The sequence below is a fragment of the Amphiura filiformis genome, chromosome 1 (assembly GCF_039555335.1).
Source record: "Amphiura filiformis chromosome 1, Afil_fr2py, whole genome shotgun sequence".
NCBI lineage: Eukaryota > Metazoa > Echinodermata > Ophiuroidea > Amphilepidida > Amphiuridae > Amphiura > Amphiura filiformis.
Genome location: NC_092628.1, coordinates 89,704,542 through 89,724,046, shown reverse-complemented (window position 1 = coordinate 89,724,046; position 19,505 = coordinate 89,704,542). Strand labels below are relative to the sequence as shown.

Here is a 19,505-nt window from a genome sequence, read left to right as displayed (position 1 = left end):
TATCAATCTATATCCTCAAGTCTCAATCTCTTGCATTTTACTTACATTAATTTGAAACAAATTCTCTTTTGTCATATTGTTGTTGACTGTATATTTTGTGGTTTCCCCTTGCCTTGTAGGAGACAGATTGGCGGGTGTTATTACAGGTTTTGAAAGGTCTTGCAACCGCTCTACAAAATAAGAAGTTACTGGTAGCTGCTAATGCCAATCTTGACAGATTATGTGGCACACTTTGCTCTATGGTGAGTGAAACTTGCAAAATTAATTATCATACTTTATTTACTCCATAGTGATTGCATAATGCAATGATATGGTACAGATGTAAAATATTTGAGATGCTACCTGAGCAACTCAGGCCAAGGGTGAAATATTCAAATTCAAGCCAAAATATGGAGCCAAAAAGTCTGGATAAAAAATATTGTGATAAATTACATGAGGAAATTTTAATTGTAAAAGTTTATAACTGTACAACATAGTATGCTAGGGATGTAAGCAAATTGCAACTAAGGGGTGCTATTATAGCTCCCCTTAGTCACTGTGTTTGATATCTTTAGATACGTAACTGTACAGTATCATTTATCAGAGAATCATACAAACTAGTAGAATAATTCTGGACTGCTGGATATACTTATTGTTATTAGGAGAACCAACATTGCAAAGGAGACCCTCAGTCTCCAGCCAGCAGTGATGTGATTATATTGACCTTGATTTCCAGTCACCTTTTTCACAAGAAAATTATTGATGCAGAGTCTACTCATAATTTGATATCATAACCATATTTGCCTATTTTGCTTCCTTGATGGCAGATTGGAGACAGTAGCCACATCCGTAATCTGCAGCAGAACTCTAAGTACTTCAATAGGGCTGACTATTATGAACAAGTGTACCGTGTGTTGACTGCTGTAGTGCCATATCACAACCTGCTGGAAAACAGACAACAGGTAATTCAAAATTGTAAAAATGAATAATGTAAAATGACCAGTCTGTTATCCCCTTTGATTTTCTGTTTGTATCACATTATGTTTGTAACTAATCTTGAAACTATTATGATTTATACATTCTGTATGAAATTCCCTTCCTTCATTCCTTCCTATTTTTCTTTCTTTCTTTTTATGCCTCCACCCGCGAGGCATACTGTTTTTGCACTGTCCGTCCTTCCGTGCTTCCCGTCCTTCCGTCCGTCCGGATGCTGTATCTCGGGCATGGATGGGCGGATTGACTTCACATTTACAGGATAGGAGGGTCATGGTCAAAAACCCTGGATACTTTTTTTTGGGTGGGGTTGAATGTCATATACTGAGGTCAAAGGTCATTTGAGGTCAACTTGTAAATTTGGTCTCATATGAACAGTTCAAATCCTATGGGCATGACACTTGGTGGGTATAGTCAACATTTGGAGCCAAATTTTTGGAAGGTTATTTTGGGGTCATCTGGGGTCACCCAGGGGTCATCTAAGGTCAAATTAGTAAACACTGTCGTATGGGCATGACACTTGGTGGGTATAGTCAACATTTGGAGCCAATTTTTTGGAAGGTTATTTTGGGGTCATCTGGGGTCACCAGGGTCATCTGAGGTCAAATGAGTAAAAACTGTCGTATGGGCATGACACTTGGTGGGTATATTCAACATTTGGAGCCAAATTTTTGGAAGGTTATTTTAGGGTCATCTGGGGTCACCCAGGGGTCATCTGAGGTCAAATTAGTAAAAACTGCCATATGGGCATGAAACTTGGTGGGTACCATCAACATTGAGGGCTGAATTTTTGGAAGGTCATTTTGGGTCAGCTGGGGTCACCTAGTGGTCATCTGAAGTCAAATTAGTAAAGACTGTCGTATAATTCTGTATACACTATGTGACTCTTATTTTTGCCCATTGTTTACCACTTAAATCGCCCCATGGTGGAGGCATCCCATTCGACGCCTTGCGTCGAAAACACCCACCGAGAACCGCGAATGCTGAGAACCGCGAAAGCCGAGAACCGCTCTAGTTTTTTCTTTTTTCTTTTTTGTTACTTGATTGTCTTTGCTTCTTTTCTTTTCTCTTTACTTTATTATTTCTATTTCTTTTCATTCCTTGTAGTTTCTCTTTCTTTTCTCTTTTGTTTTTTTGTTTTTCCTTTCATACTTTCTTGTTTTTTTTACTTTATTCTTTCTTTTCATTCCTTGTAGTTTTCCTGTCTTTTCCCCTTTTTTTCTAATCCTTTTGTCTTCCCATTTGTCTTTCCCTTTTTTCTACCTTCCTTTTTATTAGTGATAATACCATGATTTTAATTTGTGAGTCGTATTTTAACCATCTGTCTGTCACTACATTTTTATACAGGTTGATTTAGTGAAGTGCCTAGAGACCGGTCTGAAACTGAAGTGTCACCAGCAATGTGTGGATGGACTCACATTATGTGTCATTGAGATGCAGGATATCATGGTCAAAATACTGCCCTCTATCATCCTACAAATGTCTAAGATGTCCACTACACAACAAATGGCGATACCAGTTTTGGAATTCCTCTTCAGTAAGTGATGTGATTCCAATCAATAAGAATGTGATGAATACTCCTTTCTGTTTGAGATACATGTGCTAACTGTTAAGGTTATGCCCATAATAGTACATTCAATAGCGATTTTGAGTTACATTGCTTGTTGATTAAATGCTAAATTTTCTTGCAGAGAAGCGATCGGAGCAAAAGACTGTGTACTTCTATGGCAGCTAGTGTAGTAGAGGTTGGTATATATGCCAGCTTTCTGCAGCGTCAGTAGTCACCAGGTCTAGAGTGAAATATCTTTTGATATCATTGGCCAATTTAGAGTTGAATGAAGATGCATACGATAGTTGTCCTGTGTGAGAAACATTGAAAGAAAAAAGTACAAGAAATATTAAACATTTTCCCAATTTCTGTATGATATAATATTAGGCCTAGGCAAAAAACACAATTTTATGAGGTAACAAACAAGATCCAAAATATCAAAAAGTGAGAGAAGCGTGATTTTCCCCCAAAATGGAACAAAAAGCTTTAAAAATGCCCGTAGAAACAAAAATTTGTCCAAAATAAAATAAATAAATAATTAAAAAAAAATTGCCCTCTGCCCTCTAGAATTCAGAATTAGCAATGTTTAGAATACATCAATTTGCAGACGGCCGTAGAAGAAAAAATTACCAAATTTGCCCTTGAATTATGTTTTATAGTCAAAATACTCCAGTAATTCAATGAATATCATGGTTTGGCCTGAACATTTGCAGTGAAATGTCATTTTTTATTGAGTAAAGCATGGCTTTTTCACTGGTCCATGCAGTTACAATGGCTGTTGAATTCTGCACTTTGCCGAAGTTGACTTGCATTTTATTGAATTTGATGAATTTTTTATGGCATATTACAACATTTTTATAGTAAGTACACTGCTTGGGAATTTTCTTAAAAAGCGAGATAGTTGGTTAATAGCGAGAATCACAGCGTGAAAAGCAAGATTGCGTTTTCTGCCGGGCCTTATATAATATGTATGAACAAACATCTTAAAATAAATGTTATGCATTTTATTTGACAGGTCTTATCTGGTTCCCATCACTGTATGCCAGTTTTGTTGAGGATCAGTATATGAGTATATTTGCTGTGGCATTACACTACACCAACCCATTCAAGTAAGTATTGGGAGTTAGCCCACACTTAAGCATCACAAAGCATCAAAAGAGAATTTTGTGATTCTAGTAACTACTTTTTATGGTATGTTTGAGTAGATATCCACGAAAAAGTGTTTTCCCAAAATTTCAGTTGATTCTTATTTTGCGTTTGCAAGTTATGCAAGATTATGTATATTACATTGCTCATATGCCACTGTGCTGTAATGTATCATCATAGTTTGTGTAGTTTCTGTTAACGATGCATCAGCACACACCTTCTGTCAGTTGACAATCTTTCACTTGAGTAGATCTAATAAAATATATAAAGCATCTGTGATGTACCACCAAAGTAACAGAATTATGGGTGTATTATATTAATAAATCATTTCGGCATTTTAAACACATGTTGAAGTTACTGTGAACCCCTCATGTGATATGTTTTTCAAATATATGCATAGAAATTCACTTTCACATCATGTTATTTCTTTACACAAGTAAATCCAAATGTATTGTGTCACTTGCCATCATGTGATATCCATGTGATATTTTCTTGCAATGAGTCTATGATCACTTACTCATCATGTGATTTTTCACACATCCAGATGCAACCTGTACATAGTGTCACTTGCCCACCATGTGATAGCCATGTGATATATTCTTCCAATACTTACTTGCCATGTGATTTTTTATCCATCCCGATTCAACCTGTACATAGTGTCACTTGCCCACCATGTGATAGCCATGTGATATATTCTTCCAATACTTACTTACCATGTGATTTTTCATCCATCCCGATTCAACCTGTACATAGTGTCACTTGCCCACCATGTGATAACCATGTGTTATATTCTTCCACTGAGGATATGATCTCATATCATGTGATTTTTCACCCATCCAGATTCAACCTGTACATAGTGTCACTAGCCCACCATGTGATAGCCATGTGGTTTATCAAATGCAGACTGCCATTTAGGAAAGCATTTGTGAATTGCATAGTAAGGGTAAGTCGAGTAAAGCAATGTTAGCTAAGAAATGAAATAAAATAAGTGTATGATAATTGGCTAAATGCATAAGAACAGCACCTCAAGAATTATCAAAATTGCACATTTAGCTTGGAACAAACTATTGTGTATAGTTTCAGTTTCAGCCTCCCCAAAAGGAGAGTTTTATTACATTGTAAATAAAGGCCACCGGCCCTTTTCACATCTATAAAATCAATGATTACAATATTTACCAATTATAGAAACACATACAAACAAAGTCAGTCATTTTTTTCAATACTGTATCTGGTAAGCAGTGCATAATGGCAGTATGAAGCAAGTTCTTTTAAAGTGTGTTCATTTGATGAAGTCATAAGACGGATGAAATTTGCCATTGTTGGCCTCGAGTCCAAACAGGAGGGGAAATATTTTGCTCTAAGATCATCGAAGAAGCTGCATTTTAGGAGAAAGTGCAATTCATCTTCAACTTCTTCTTCGTCGCATAAAAAACAAACACGTTCATCATAAGGCAAATTTTCTCTCCCCTGTCTCGACGTCACGAAAGCAAAAACTCGACCAGCGTAAACTTGGCGCAGAAGTCAGGAATCGCCGAACCATAAAATACATCAAGATAGTGTTCAGACATGCGCATGTTCTTAAATTCCCGATCTAGAATAAGACGACCGTTTGATGATACCTCTGCCACCCAGTCTTGATGAGAGATTTTCAGAAACTCTTTGGCTAAACGAGTTTAAGAATTCGATTTCATTACCTATATCTTGTGCAAGCCATGCATAGCCAAAGCCATACGAGAACAGAATATCTTTAACAGCGCTTGCCCAAGTTGTTTTACCATTTTCATCAAGTCTAAGTAGCATCTTATATGCAATTCTTGGATATCTATGATCGTGAAGTCGCAAAATCCTCAGCCAATATTTTATAAACCTGATTATTTGACGAGTGTATAAAGATGATCTACCACACTCACCCAGAGCTGCACAATTTGGAGTTGATGAATTTACACCAAGGAAAAACTTACACGCTTTTGTTTGGACTCTTTCAATAAGATGATATTCACCAAAGCCCCAAATTTCAGAACCATACATAAGAATGGGAGCGACAGTTGAATCAAAAACTTTAAAGAAGTGCCGCATGTGCAAAGCACCCACCTTTTTTGAAATTAAACGCAACTGCGCCATAGCTTTACTAGCTTGGTCCGACAAAGTGCGTGTTGCTTTTCCCCATGTATTTCCTGGTGTTAAATCTAAACCAAGATATTTATAAGTATTTGTTATATGTGTATTTGTGTATATGTACTATAGGGTTTGCTAAATGAAACGCTTTGTTGTAAGTAAACCAGTATTTCCTATATATCCTTGTGCTCAGATTGTATTGGGAACTTTGGTGAAATAATTTCATGAGCACTGTTTTATGTAATATGTTTAGCCTTAACAAGACGTGAAGCATGGCTGGACATATCTTTCAATATTGTTAATACTACAGTTTCTGAAAGATGCCACACAGTATTGTGTACAGCAGTGTTTCCATTCAGGCCATGTGAAGTGCAATTAGCACAAGACTTGTCAGAATTGGCGCAAAGCCTTCCAGAAAGAAGTTTTTTAAGCTTAATCCCAAGTTTTCCGCACCCCAAACATTCCTTGGGCCAAACAAAAATCTCAGTAAATGGACAAATTGGTTGACAGTAATTCTTGTCCAACATATGCAGCTGTGCATAGCTGGTAGTACCAGTATTAATAGACAACTTTTAAAACAGGTCTTTTAAACAATCTTGACCCAATCAGAATTGTCTTATTTGGAAATGATTTAGCGATGCTCTTTTTGCTTTGTATATTAGGGTTTACGTGCCAATGTGGCTCCGATTCATTTGATGGATTCCTATCAAAGTAGACTAAGAGGTAGACGTGGTAGCAATTACAATGAGAAACCAAATCTCAATATGTAAGTACATATATGAGTGTAGAGTTGCTCTTTATAATTGGATGTTTGCTACACTCTGATTAATGCAAAACAAAATTAATGATTGTGTTGAAAGCTGGTGAAATCTAATGGAAATGAAAAACCATCAATGAATGGATATTAAAATATCCATTCATTGATTAAGTTTCATACACTCTTAGATAGTGATAACCAATCAGAGCAAGCGTTAGAAAAATGGAAACCACGCATTGATTGTGTCTAAATGCACAGGCGTGCAGCTAGCGCGCGCTCTGCGTAATACACTGCATTTTCGGACGCCTTCATTTTTCTTGCAGGTTGATGCATTTATATTTGTTTCTATTTTCCAACAGTAGCAATTTTGTTATAAAAAATAGCAAAAATCATGGAATTTTTTTGCTCGAGAAATTGTACAAAATAATGCACTTGTACTGAGATATTGATGTGTCTAATTAGACTCATCAACATCTCAGTACCCATGCATTATTCTGTTCAATTTCACTCCCAACAAGTGATATGTGTTTATTAACCCCAGACGGAGACAATGAAACGCAAGGAACCATGAATTTTGGTCTACTTATTGGCCATCAGGATAGACAATAATTTATTTCATATAAATTTGCAAAGATTCCAGCCATTACATCATTAAAAGCAAAGGGTTTGTACACAACCCTGAATCAACAAGGATGCCTGGGATTCCAAGATGAGAGCAAAACAGCTCGACCCAATTTTGTTCGACAGTAAACACCCAACTGAGGAATCTGAACCCCAAGGCAAATCCAAAAGGAAAATCATAAAGATGGGATTCCAAGATAAAAGTAAAATTACTCAACCCAATTTCTGTTCAACAGTAATTACCCTACTGGAGAATCCGAATCCCAATCAAGCACAATCAAAAGGTGAACTCCAGAATAAGAGTAAAATTACTCCACCCAATTTCTATTCTACAGCAAGCGGTGCTGAGGAACGTGGTGCTCATACAAACCCTACAAAGGGGAATTTATAATGGCTGGAATTTTTCAATCAATTAATTTTCATTCTGTGATTAGTGCATACAAACAGTTGCTCAAGGTTGGCACCTTGGAGATTCCTCGAGGTAATCCTACCTGGAAGAAATACAAAGACTGAAAGAATGAATGTGAAAGAATATTAATAATGGATATAGGTATACAAGTGCATATAATTGGACGATGTAAGCTAAAATAAAACAAACATCTCCATTTTTCTTAAATATTTGACTTTTTTTTATTTTTTAGATTAATAATATTAAACAGACTTGTAAATCCTGGTTGAAGTGTCTTTCTTCTGTGTGGATTCCTTTCTATCTGTTAATTTTTTCTAAAAGACAAGGCTTTTGCATTATTAAAGATGCTATAAGCTGATGCTAATTCCTTTGCTGCAGCTATAAGCATTATGATAAAATTTAATATTATTCCATTAAAACTGACCGAACATGTCAGGAGCTTATAAATTAATTTCCACTTGTTGTGTGCAAAAGTTCATTTAAATGTATTTATAGCGCTTAGTCAGCATGCCCAACGCATGCTATATCATGCAAAACCAAAATTTTTCTTGTTTTCCTCATTCATGTAAGGAAGACAGCACCTGTTTTTATAAACAGACTATTAATTTTCTTGAATAGCTGCACTTGCTTAAATTATTTTATTAAACCCAATAAGCTCCCCTTAAATTGGGAGTGGTGGGTGGGAGTAAAAATTTTCCGTCTATCCTGACTGGAATCCAATAATGCAATGAATTACATCGCGAATATGACGACCTAAGCGCAATTGAGAGAGCAGCTCTGATTGGTCAAAGCACGCGTCATAGAGCCATGGAAACCCCATGAAAAATCTGACCCGGAAATGGTCACGACCTAGCGATATGAAAGAGCAGCTCTGATAGGCCAAAGCCCAATAGCGCCAAAATTCATGAAAACCCCGGGAAAAAATGACCCGATGACCCGGAAATGTTCCGCATGGGGTCAAAGTTGTTTTCTTACTGTTTCACGTTAGAAAACTTTATTAACCCCAGACGGAGACAATGAAACGCAAGGAACCATGAATTTTTGGTCTACTTATTGGCCATCAGGATAGACAATAATTTATTTCATATAAATTTGCAAAGATTCCAGCCATTACATCATTAAAAGCAAAGGGTTTGTACACAACCCTGAATCAACAAGGATGCCTGGGATTCCAAGATGAGAGCAAAACAGCTCGACCCAATTTTGTTCGACAGTAAACACCCAACTGAGGAATCTGAACCCCAAAAAAAAAAAAAAAAGGAAAATCATAAAGATGGGATTCCAAGATAAAAGTAAAATTACTCAACCCAATTTCTGTTCAACAGTAATTACCCTACTGGAGAATCCGAATCCCAATCAAGCACAATCAAAAGGTGAACTCCAGAATAAGAGTAAAATTACTCCACCCAATTTCTATTCTACAGCAAGCGGTGCTGAGGAACGTGGTGCTCACACAAACCCAACAAAGGGGAATTTATAATGGCTGGAATTTTTCAATCAATTAATTTTCATTCTGTGATTAGTGCATACAAACAGTTGCTCGAAGGTTGGCACCTTGGAGATTCCTCGAGGTAATCCTACCTGGAAGAAATACAAAGACTGAAAGAATGAATGTGAAAGAATATTAATAATGGATATAGGTATACAAGTGCATATAATTGGACGATGTAAGCTAAAATAAAACAAACATCTCCACACAAGTTTATTAGGAATGGAATGACTGAGAAACTTGCCAAAATCCCCCCCCCTCCCCCCCCCCCTTAAAGCTGAAAGCTGAAAATTACTCTTTTGGCAAGAATCTCAGTGCACCCGGTGGGTAGTGTTTTGAATTTGGCTGATTGTTAAAATGAACTAGCGCATTGGACATATTTTGTCTTAAAAGAAGTAATCCAAAATCTGAGGGGTGAGTACAATCGTACTTGTAAATAGGTCTGCCATGCAAGTTATAGTTTTGATCACGAACACCCGGAATGCACAATGACATAAGCATTCTCTCCAAGCTTTTCCCTACAAATTTTGTGGGCCCATTTATTGATGGTACGCATCGCGCGTTTTCCTGCCCCATCAATTGACTCTTCTGGATAGCCAAGCCGGAGTAAAATATCTGACCATATTATGCGCGTGTTAGGCAATAGAGCTCTCAACCCTGTTAAATTTTCTTCAACCCTTTGACGAATTTCCCATAATGGGGACGAAAAAATATCATTGGTGCCCACATGTATTATAAGCGTGGTCGGTGCGGCCCGCCGGCGGATATTCATCAGTCTTGTCACTCGGCCCACGAAATCTACACAATGTCCGCCTGGTAAGCCGTTCCACAACACTTTGCCCCGCCATGGATTTGGACCTGGTCTTTTCCCTTTCGGTTAATAATGGAGTCGCCAATTATCCACGTGCGCATATTTTCTGTAACAATAAATAGCAAAAAGAACCAGGAAACAGCAGGGCAAGTATAAAGACACATAATTATTATAATTCACAAGCATGTAAGAATCTTTCTCCACTGTCCTTCTTTCCGATCTACAATTTCTGTAAAACTAAAAAGGCAAAATTAACACCTTTGTTAAACAGTCTCTGGAACATTTTGACTGCCATTATATACTGTCCCTTCCGACATTGTCTGGAGTAGCTACTCGGACGACGCTGCAAGTAGATACCTGGGGCTAGGGAAAAAGACAGTATAATATTAGGTATTAATTAATTTTATATTACTTTTTACTCCACTTTATGGAGTTGATTGGTTTGTAGGCCTTGCAGGAAATTTCCTGAAACAAAAACACAGTTTTTATTAATTACTTTCCACATTAAATTTCTATCATTGTTACCGAGTAGTATACTCTAACAAGCATAGCGCAGGTAGGATACCTGGATGCATTATAAATTGTCGTTCTTTTTACCTTATTTATCCACTTAACTTACAAACTTTTGCATTGACTGGGTCCTATGTCCCAGATAGTTATTTGAAATGAGGAGGGGTAAGATTTTCTTTGAAATCTACATGCCACTAGTTACGATGCTCTGTGGTCTTATGTACACTTGAAAGGCATCCGATTTCCATCTTCCCATACATTTTATTTCTTCATCTGAAAACCCGCTTGAAGCTGCTGCAGTCGCTGCACCTATTCTCAAACTATGGGCGCTAAAATATGTGGGGCAAAGGCCTATCAATTTGATTCCCTCTTTTAACATACGTGTAAACTGACGTGATGTTAGTGTTTCTTTATTGAAGTGAATAAAAAGTGGACCTTTTCCTACAGGTCGTGACTTTAGGTATTCAGCCATTGCCTTTACTGGACATAAATCTGCGATAGATGAACTATCAATCTTTAACTGTGCAGTCGCTCCCCTTTGATCCGTCTTGGACCCTCGAATTGTAATTAACATGCTTGACCCTGAAATTTCTACGTCATCAACTGCTATGACTCGGGAATTGTATATGTCATGATTGCCTGTTTTTGAAAATTCTCCTATTCTCAAAAACCCAAAAAAGGCTACCAAAAATGCTGCCTTAAACATTTCAGCCTCGTACATCGATTTGCATATGGATGTTAATTTATTTATAATTCCTTGAAGAATCACTGGACTAACTGGAAGCCTAGCATCCTCTCGGGGATTGTTTCTTCTACACCCTTCTTTCAATTTTTTAATGAAAAAATTATCTGATGGATCCTGCCACCCATTAATCTTATGCACAAACGCGAGCGCTGAAATGGCCTGATTAATTGATGAGGGGGCAAAACCCTCTATGGACAGGAATGCTATGAATGCCGAAATATGCTGTGAACCTACTGGCCAGCATTGATTTAACTGATACTGAGTTCTGAACATGATGAACTTTTCTACACTTCTCTTATAAGCCACCCACGTCCCTGGAGCCATTGGCGCTTTTAACAGTCGTTGTGATTCTACATTTAAAGATTCCACAGAAAACTTGGCACCGAGTGCTCTCTGGTACTGCTGTTGGCGCTAGCTGTCTGAACCTCCCCATCTGAAATCGTGAAAGAGCATCAGCGATGTTATTCTGCTTGCCTGGGATATGCTTTGCATAAAAGGACACATTTGATTTTAAACATTGCAAAACAAAGAATCTTACTAACTTCATGATTTGGGGCATTTTGATGTCTGTTTATTAATGATCCTCACTACCGGACTGTTGTCTGACCTTATTAGAATTCTTTTTCCTGCAAGCTGTTTGCCCCATAGTACCACTGATACTAAAATTGGGAAGAATTCTAACCATGCTATGGATCTACTTCTGATTGATTCATTTGGCCATTCACCTTGAAACCACATGCCTTTTAAATAACCCCCATATCCTACTCTGCCACTTGCATCTGTAAAAAGCTGTATATCGGTTTCCTCGGACCAAGCTTGTTCTGGAATCATCACTGATCCGTTAAAGTGCTCTAAAAATACCACCCACATTTGTAAATCCTTCTTAGCGCCTGCCGATAGTTTCAGTTTACACCAAGGCTTTCTAATGCCGCATGTGAGATCAATTAGTCTGCGTAAAAATGCCCTTCCTGGGGACACTGCTTTACACACAAAAGATAAAGACCCTATTATAGACTGCAATTCTTTTAAAGACACGGTAGATGCCTTTAATGCATCCTGAACTTTCTTCTTTATGTCGTCTAGTTTGCTTTGTGGAATAGCTATCATTTGCTTAACAGAATCAATTTCCAAACCTAAGTAAGTCAACTTAGAAGTTGGGCCCACTGACTTTTCTTTGGATAGGGGAACTCCCAGATTTTCACACACTTCCTCAAATTTTGCAACTAATCGCGCACAAGATATTTGACTTGATTCATGAGCTACAAAAATAAAATCGTCACAATAATGACTTACTCTCTCTGTTGCTGCTTCCCTTTTTACCACCCATTCTAAAAATGTAGAAAATTTTTCGAACAAAGCTGGTGAGCATGAGGCTCCCATGGGTAAAGCCTTATCAACAAAAAATTCATCTCCTACCTTCATACCTAACAGTTGAAAATCGTCTGGATGAACGGGTAATAACCGGAAGGCTGACTCTATGTCAGCTTTAGCCATGAGGGCGCCTTCTTCCCAGCACTGACTACAATTTGTACAGCGGTGTCAAAGCTTGCATATTTAACTGTACACATTTCAGGATCAATACCATCATTAATTGAATTACCTTCTGGAAATGAAAGATGTTGGATTAATCTTACTTTCCCAGGTTCCGATTTTGGGATTAGGCCTATTGGAGATACTATAAGATTTGCAATGGGTCTTTGATAATATGGACCCGCAAGACGTTTTAAATTGACTTCCTTCATTAATTTTGTTTTAGCCATGATTGGGTCAGCTAATACCGATTTTAAATTTGGAGAGTCCCTAGCACACCTGTCTCCCTGAAAACCTAATTTGAAACCAAAAGTAAAACCTTCCCCTAATATCTTTGCTGCTTTTTTGTCAGAGTATAGTTTCAATAATGGCATCAGCTTTTCTACTTTAATTGGTGATGGATATTTGCAGCATAGGCAATTTTCTTGAGTAGTACACATTGCACTTTTACTTGAATTGTAATTGGCTTTACATCCCAGATTTTTTACACTGGAGCATTCCATGGCCAAACTCTTGGCACCTTTGACACTTGTGCATGTATGGGCAATTTTTTCGAGCACATGATGATTGCTTGTTGTAGAGATAGCAGATTCCTTTGCTTCTCCCTTTGAACCCAGAGGGGACAGCCTGTGATTGCTCTTGAATTCTAAGTTGGGGACGAACCCCCCAGTAAGAGCCCCTCTTTGGCGCCAGGATGATGTTGATGATGAGCGATTAAATGGGGATTTAAATTCACTCTTTGAAGCTGCTACGTATATCGCCCATAGCTCACCGTCAATTACTGACCATGATTGTTGAGGTCGAGACTGTTGTCTCATCCGAAATTGTTGGTCATATGACCTCCAACCCCAGCCCCCAAATCTATGAGCTGCCGTTCTAATAATTTCAGTGTATTTCAGAATTTCCTGTACCCTGGTTGGATGTGCTTGTAAATAAATTGCACTGTAAATTAAGAACGCTGATGTCCAAGAGTGGATTGAAGTAATAATTAATTTGTGCTTTGTGCTCTTCCAACAAATCTGGCCCTCTTTGTCAACAGATAGAGACATGCCCTTATCATCATCTATGAGATTGCTCGGATCGCTTTTATAGAGCAATTGAGCCAAATCTATATATTCCCCATTAATGATCTTCGTTTTCATAGTTTGGGGCACTGAGCTTCCTAATGGGCTACATATTGATGTCAAAGGTGTAAAACCCAGCTGTTGCTGATAAATATTATCTGCCATGCCCACTGTCGGATTGTTTATGAAGTCCGAGTGAACAGGCAGGTTGATTAAAGATTGAGCCATTAGGCGTAAATGTACTTGGGGCCCCCAGTATTACCTGTACTACTCGACCTATTCTGCATTGGCACACTTGGACCCGGTTGAGCCATTGTAAAATTTGATGGCCCCGGATTACTCGTAAATCCTATTTGTGCCTGCATCGGCCTATTTATACTTATAGTTGACTGTTGCCCAACATTGTTGTGGGTCGATGTCCCCGCCAGTGGGTTATTAACCTGCATATAATTTCCACTAACTACATTACCACTGCCTGTATTATTAGCCTGTCCTATTGGTACATTGCTACTATTATTCACAAAACTTGCACATGTTTGTGCTTGCATTGGCAAATTAAACGATGATTGTGTTCCCGAAATATTGCCATGGTTTGATGCTACTGGATTGTTAGCATGGACATTATTTCCGACTACCTGACCAAGTGCATTTTCTACGCATTGAACCTGAATTGGCATATTGCTACTACTAATGCCCGCATTATTATTATTAATCATGTGTACATCTTGCCTTACTATTTCCATACCTGCTAAAAAGCCTGTCCGCAAACTGACAACGGCTGACCTTGATGTACTTGATTTCCCAACAACTCCTGGTGTTGCCCCACCGCTGGTGGTACTTGCACTTGTGCAGCTGGTACTTGTCGTTCCAGTTCAGGTTGAGGTTCATGTACAACTTGATGAACGTCATGCTGCTGACCTACGTGTACGGTGCTACCTTGACCAACGGCAACGACTGGTATTGGTTGCTGTCGTGGATCATCTCGGCTTGGTCAGCTATGGCCACGGCCTGGTCATCCCCTGGTATGGCTTGATCGGGTTCATTTTGTACTAAGTTCCTAATGGCGTTAGCCTGAGCTCTTGTTTGTCTAACGTTACTGTTCACTCCACTCGATGAAGTTGAAGCTGCATTCACGTTCATTCGACGCAAATTTGATGGCTGTTGTTTTGATTTTCTTTTCGTCGTTTGCCTACGACCCATGATTTCAGCTATTACAGCTTATTACGTACGTACGATGCTGCTAATATATATAGCAAATTTAATTTGATTTTTCCAAAGACGATTGCAATTATAAAATTGTAAAACGATGAGTAAAAATTTTCCGTCTATCCTGACTGGAATCCAATAATGCAATGAATTACATCGCCGAATATGACGACCTAGCGCAATTGAGAGAGCAGCTCTGATTGGTCAAAGCACGAAAGCGTCATAGAGCCATGGAAACCCCATGAAAAATCTGACCCGGAAATGGTCACGACCTAGCGATATGAAAGAGCAGCTCTGATAGGCCAAAGCCCAATAGCGCCAAAATTCATGAAAACCCCGGGAAAAAAATGACCCGATGACCCGGAAATGTTCCGCATGGGGTCAAAGTTGTTTTCTTACTGTTTCACGTTAGAAAACTTTATTAACCTATAATTCAAGTTAATGTTTGAACTACTGGATGAGTAACTAACATTGAGATATATACTTTTTATACACAAGGTTGGGTAGCTCTCCAAAGAAAGGCAAAGGTTCATCTGTTAAGGAAGAGAAGAAGGAACCACCTATTCAATCTATGGAAGAGATGTTGTATGAATTACATCAACTGCTTACTGAGACATGTATGGATATGATGGCCAGATATACATTTTCTAACTGTACAACTGTACCAAAACGGTTAGTGTCAAACACAATTCTATCATTATTTTGTATGACAAGGCATCCTTTCTACGAGACAGTTTATTGAATATCCCTGTTTTGTTATTCAGCAGCACTCAAATCTAACAGTGAAATAATTGAATTGTCCTTTTCTATTTCTTTCTTACTTCCTCAATAGGCATTTTCACACATCATCAGTTGTGCTTGTCAATTAGGCCTACATCTTGGACTTGAGAATATAAGATATAATACGAAAATAGAAGCTAAAGTAGGGTTATGTAATGTAAGCAAAAACTTGAAAGGACCCAGTGGTATATTTTTATGGTTTGTGTGTTCAATTTTACGCTGCTTGCAGTTAGTTAATACAGTGCCCTGACGACCGGGAAACCCCATAGATGAGATACAAATCATAATTTTTAAGCCAATGCACCATGTGAGGTAGGGTGACATCAGATTTAGAGATACTGTAGGAACTAAAATGCCTTAAATTTTGAGTTTATTAACCAGTGATTAAGCCAGAATTGAGTCCTCTATGGAATATTATGTCATGGAAGAGGCTTGATCATCAACTTATAATGTGAATGTACTTTTGTGAAAAAAAAATGTTTTTAAAGTTTCAATAATTCAATAAATGATATTAAATTAATTAAGATTTCATAACTAATTCTGTCTTGATAATCTTTTTCTAGATCCCCTGTAACTGAATTCCTATTGGCTGGTGGTCAAAGCCAAAGTTGGTTGCTTGGTAACAAGCTTATCACCATAACAACCAGTGGAGGCAGTTCACGAGCACAGAAGAATGGGGTGTGCGAAAAATGCAATCAACTTATAGAACGGGAAAGATCGGCCACCATGGATTCCAGCATGTCTCAACTGGAGGACGCAGAAAAGGAAGATGATGATGCTTTTGCAGAAGACGTTCACCCACTCCAGAAGAAATTTCCCCGAGTGAGGCGGCAAAGATCTAAATCTGGAAACACTCACCAAGTGGATAGTGCTGGTAATGTGCTTCCACAAAAGGTGCTCAAGAAAGAAGATTCAGCAGAAGTGAATCATTTGTCACTACTTAGTTCTGTCAAAGAAGAGATTTCCAACATGCCATTACAACCAAAGCCACCACCACCTTCACCTATTGATCAAAGCCAAGATTCTTTGCAATCTGTGATTTCACAAAAATCAGATCCTTCAAGAGAAGCATCGAAGGTGACATCACGCGAAGCATCAAAGCCAGGATCACCTACAGCCAGAAGCAATGACTCAACAAGATCAGGATCGCCAACATCATTTGAGCAGAGTAAAGAATCAGTTGTAGCAGCAAGAGCAGCACTTGAGGCTAAATTTGATGCAGTTGCAGCTGCTGCAAAACTCTCATCCACTTACTTCTACCAGTGTAACTGCTGGTGTATCGGATGGGCAGAAGTGTACATACGAAGACCCACAGGTATCACATCATGGATTATGAAGGTCCAAAATGGCGGCAGTCTCCTACCAGTATCAGAAGAGTTTCCACTGGCTGATGTGTCAACATTGCTGCTTCGTAATCGTGAATTGGATGTGGATGGGGACATGCTGCCATCAGAGGATAGTAGTTACGGTAGCTCAATAGGAGGTGATTTGGATGAAACGCAAAGAGATGGTGAGCCTGAAGAAGGGGAAGGTCAGAGAGGTAGGTCAATATTTGCAGTATGTGGTATAATAAACTTCAGCAGTTGTTGAGAGACTTTTGATTTAGAAGCATATATTGTGTGAGCACTACTATCCTTGTTTCTTAGACTTTAAATTAAAAAATATAGTTCATGGCAAATGTAGTTTCTTGTTTATTGATGTTCAAACAGAGTAGTAGTGCAACTCTCTAGACTTAGCAGGTATTTGTGACATTATCTGATATACTTGGGCCAAAATCTGTGAACATGAAATTCAAATATGTATTAATAAAAACAATACCTCAGAATAAAAGATACTTCCAACAATATATAAACCCACAATCAAGTATGCCAATGGTATGAAATTTGCAGCATTATATAGTTTGTGAGCAATATTAGAACCTTCATGCTCATAATTGCCATGTTTGGCCTGAGTGGAAGCAGATCATGTCACATAATACTGTGCTATAGATCATTTCAAGCTTGCAGTAGTGTCTGCATGGTGCATGGTTTAACTATTTTCTGTTCTCTCTCTTGCTTGTCTAACATCTAACAGCCTCTTTAAATAATAAAACTATATGAATCAATAAATTTGGAGATAAAAAAGCTAAAAGTTTGACTGTTTTTTACTGATCATCTTCTGCATTGTCTTTGTTTGTTAATGTTATGTTTCTTTTTTTATTAACACCATCAACTGCTAATGTATTTGTGATTGAGAACAGACTCATGCTACCAGAGAAGCATTGCCATCATCACTGAGGAGGATGAGAGCGTCGTTGAGCATGATTTCATCACATCTCCTGTAGATAACATGCCGTCTGCCTTGCATAGTGTGTCATTCCATCAAAGTAGCCTGGGACCCTGTGATCCAACAATGCTTGATGGTTAGCTCATTAACAATATTAGCTTATTAACAAAATAAAAGATAAATTCTGGAGTACCCAGTGCACCTTTGTTTAAGCATCAGACTCAAGATTTGGGATTATTGTTGCTATGGGGATAGCTGTGTTAGGATTAGGTGCTCTGAAAAAACAATAAGTCAATATAGCTTAAAGTAAGCAGCTTTATTTTGTTAATTGCATGCATTTTACTTCTTTCTTTTTTTCTATAGTCCATTTTAGTTCAGCGTTACTTTTATTTTGATACAAAGAAAATATTCTGAAATGTCAGTCAAATGCAACAATCACCAACAGCAAGTTTTTAGTTCCATAAAAGATTTATAAATCAAATTAACTGTCAGAATTTATCTCCTTGTCAAAATATTTCCATTCCATATCCAAGAAAGAGCATTGATTTCATCTGAATTCAATATTTTATGATAGGAATTGGCATATATTTGATGGCAATATAATTATTATTTCTAGTTATTTTACAAACTCGGTCCTACCTTCAGCATTGCTGTCCAAAATACCCATTAGGCCATTCCAGTTGAAACCTATACACCCTCTATGGAAGACATGGCCTCAATCTTCCACACAGGGAGTGTAGTTTTCAAATGGAGCCACCTATTCAGGTTACCCTGTCTGAATACTGGCCATTTCAACTAATCCTGCATAGAAATAAAGGCCACACTTGATGAAGTGGTCACAGTTTTTAACATAATTAAAATACGATAATTCATATGAATGTGTTGATAGTTTTATAGATGCAGGTTGTTACCTCACTTGAATAAAAGGAATTTGACATTTCCTTAACTTATGAGGTACCAAACTGTAGCTAACAAAAAAAAAATTTCACACCTTCATATCAATTTGATTGCTAGTTTTTATGTTATAAATGAACCACTTCTTAGGTGTGGACTTTATTATACTTGATCATTTCAAGAAACGTGCGTGGCATGCAACATTTTTTATTGCAATTGTTTTTTTCTTCTTCTTATATTTTTAGACTCTTTTTGGCATGTTTTAACATGCAAAATCCTTTCCTTGAATACCTAAAAAGATTCCACAAACCAGCAGATGCTTCTGTACATCAATGTAGGGATTTTGCTCTGCGGTGCAAAGAATCAGAGAATATACTTAATTTGTAAGAATTTCTTGCCAGCTGTTGTGGTATGGGTTTACTGTGTCCACTTCAGGGATCTGGACTTATCCCACCTAATTTCACTTCTAGTATAAAAAACCATTCCAACAGCACCTGGCTATACAGCTGTATACCGTAAAGATTTGCTTAATAGCACATATGGGTTCCCTTGACATAACTGGAATTTTAGCCACAAACTAAAAGTGTCCTTCCGTAAAAATCCTACCTGCAAATAAGGGCAGGTACAGTTATTTCTTGTTGG

General features: G+C 37.9%; 1 protein-coding gene across 5 annotated transcripts in view; it reads left to right on the top strand.

Annotated features, from left to right (window-relative positions):
* The window catches only part of LOC140156867 (tuberin-like), a 57,091-nt gene that overhangs the window by 19,113 nt on the left and 18,473 nt on the right, over positions 1-19,505 (top strand). For 4 of the 5 annotated variants that reach the window (XM_072179867.1, XM_072179887.1, XM_072179902.1 and 1 more), the window contains 9 exons: positions 120-242; positions 807-941; positions 2,320-2,509; positions 3,537-3,630; positions 4,508-4,610; positions 6,445-6,548; positions 15,423-15,596; positions 16,268-17,244; positions 17,944-18,105. In XM_072179867.1, the coding sequence (XP_072035968.1) occupies positions 120-242; positions 807-941; positions 2,320-2,509; positions 3,537-3,630; positions 4,508-4,610; positions 6,445-6,548; positions 15,423-15,596; positions 16,268-17,244; positions 17,944-18,105 (2,062 nt within the window). The remainder of the gene's footprint in view (positions 1-119; positions 243-806; positions 942-2,319; positions 2,510-3,536; positions 3,631-4,507; positions 4,611-6,444; positions 6,549-15,422; positions 15,597-16,267; positions 17,245-17,943; positions 18,106-19,505) is intronic. The other variant, XM_072179877.1, reaches the window with a different exon arrangement.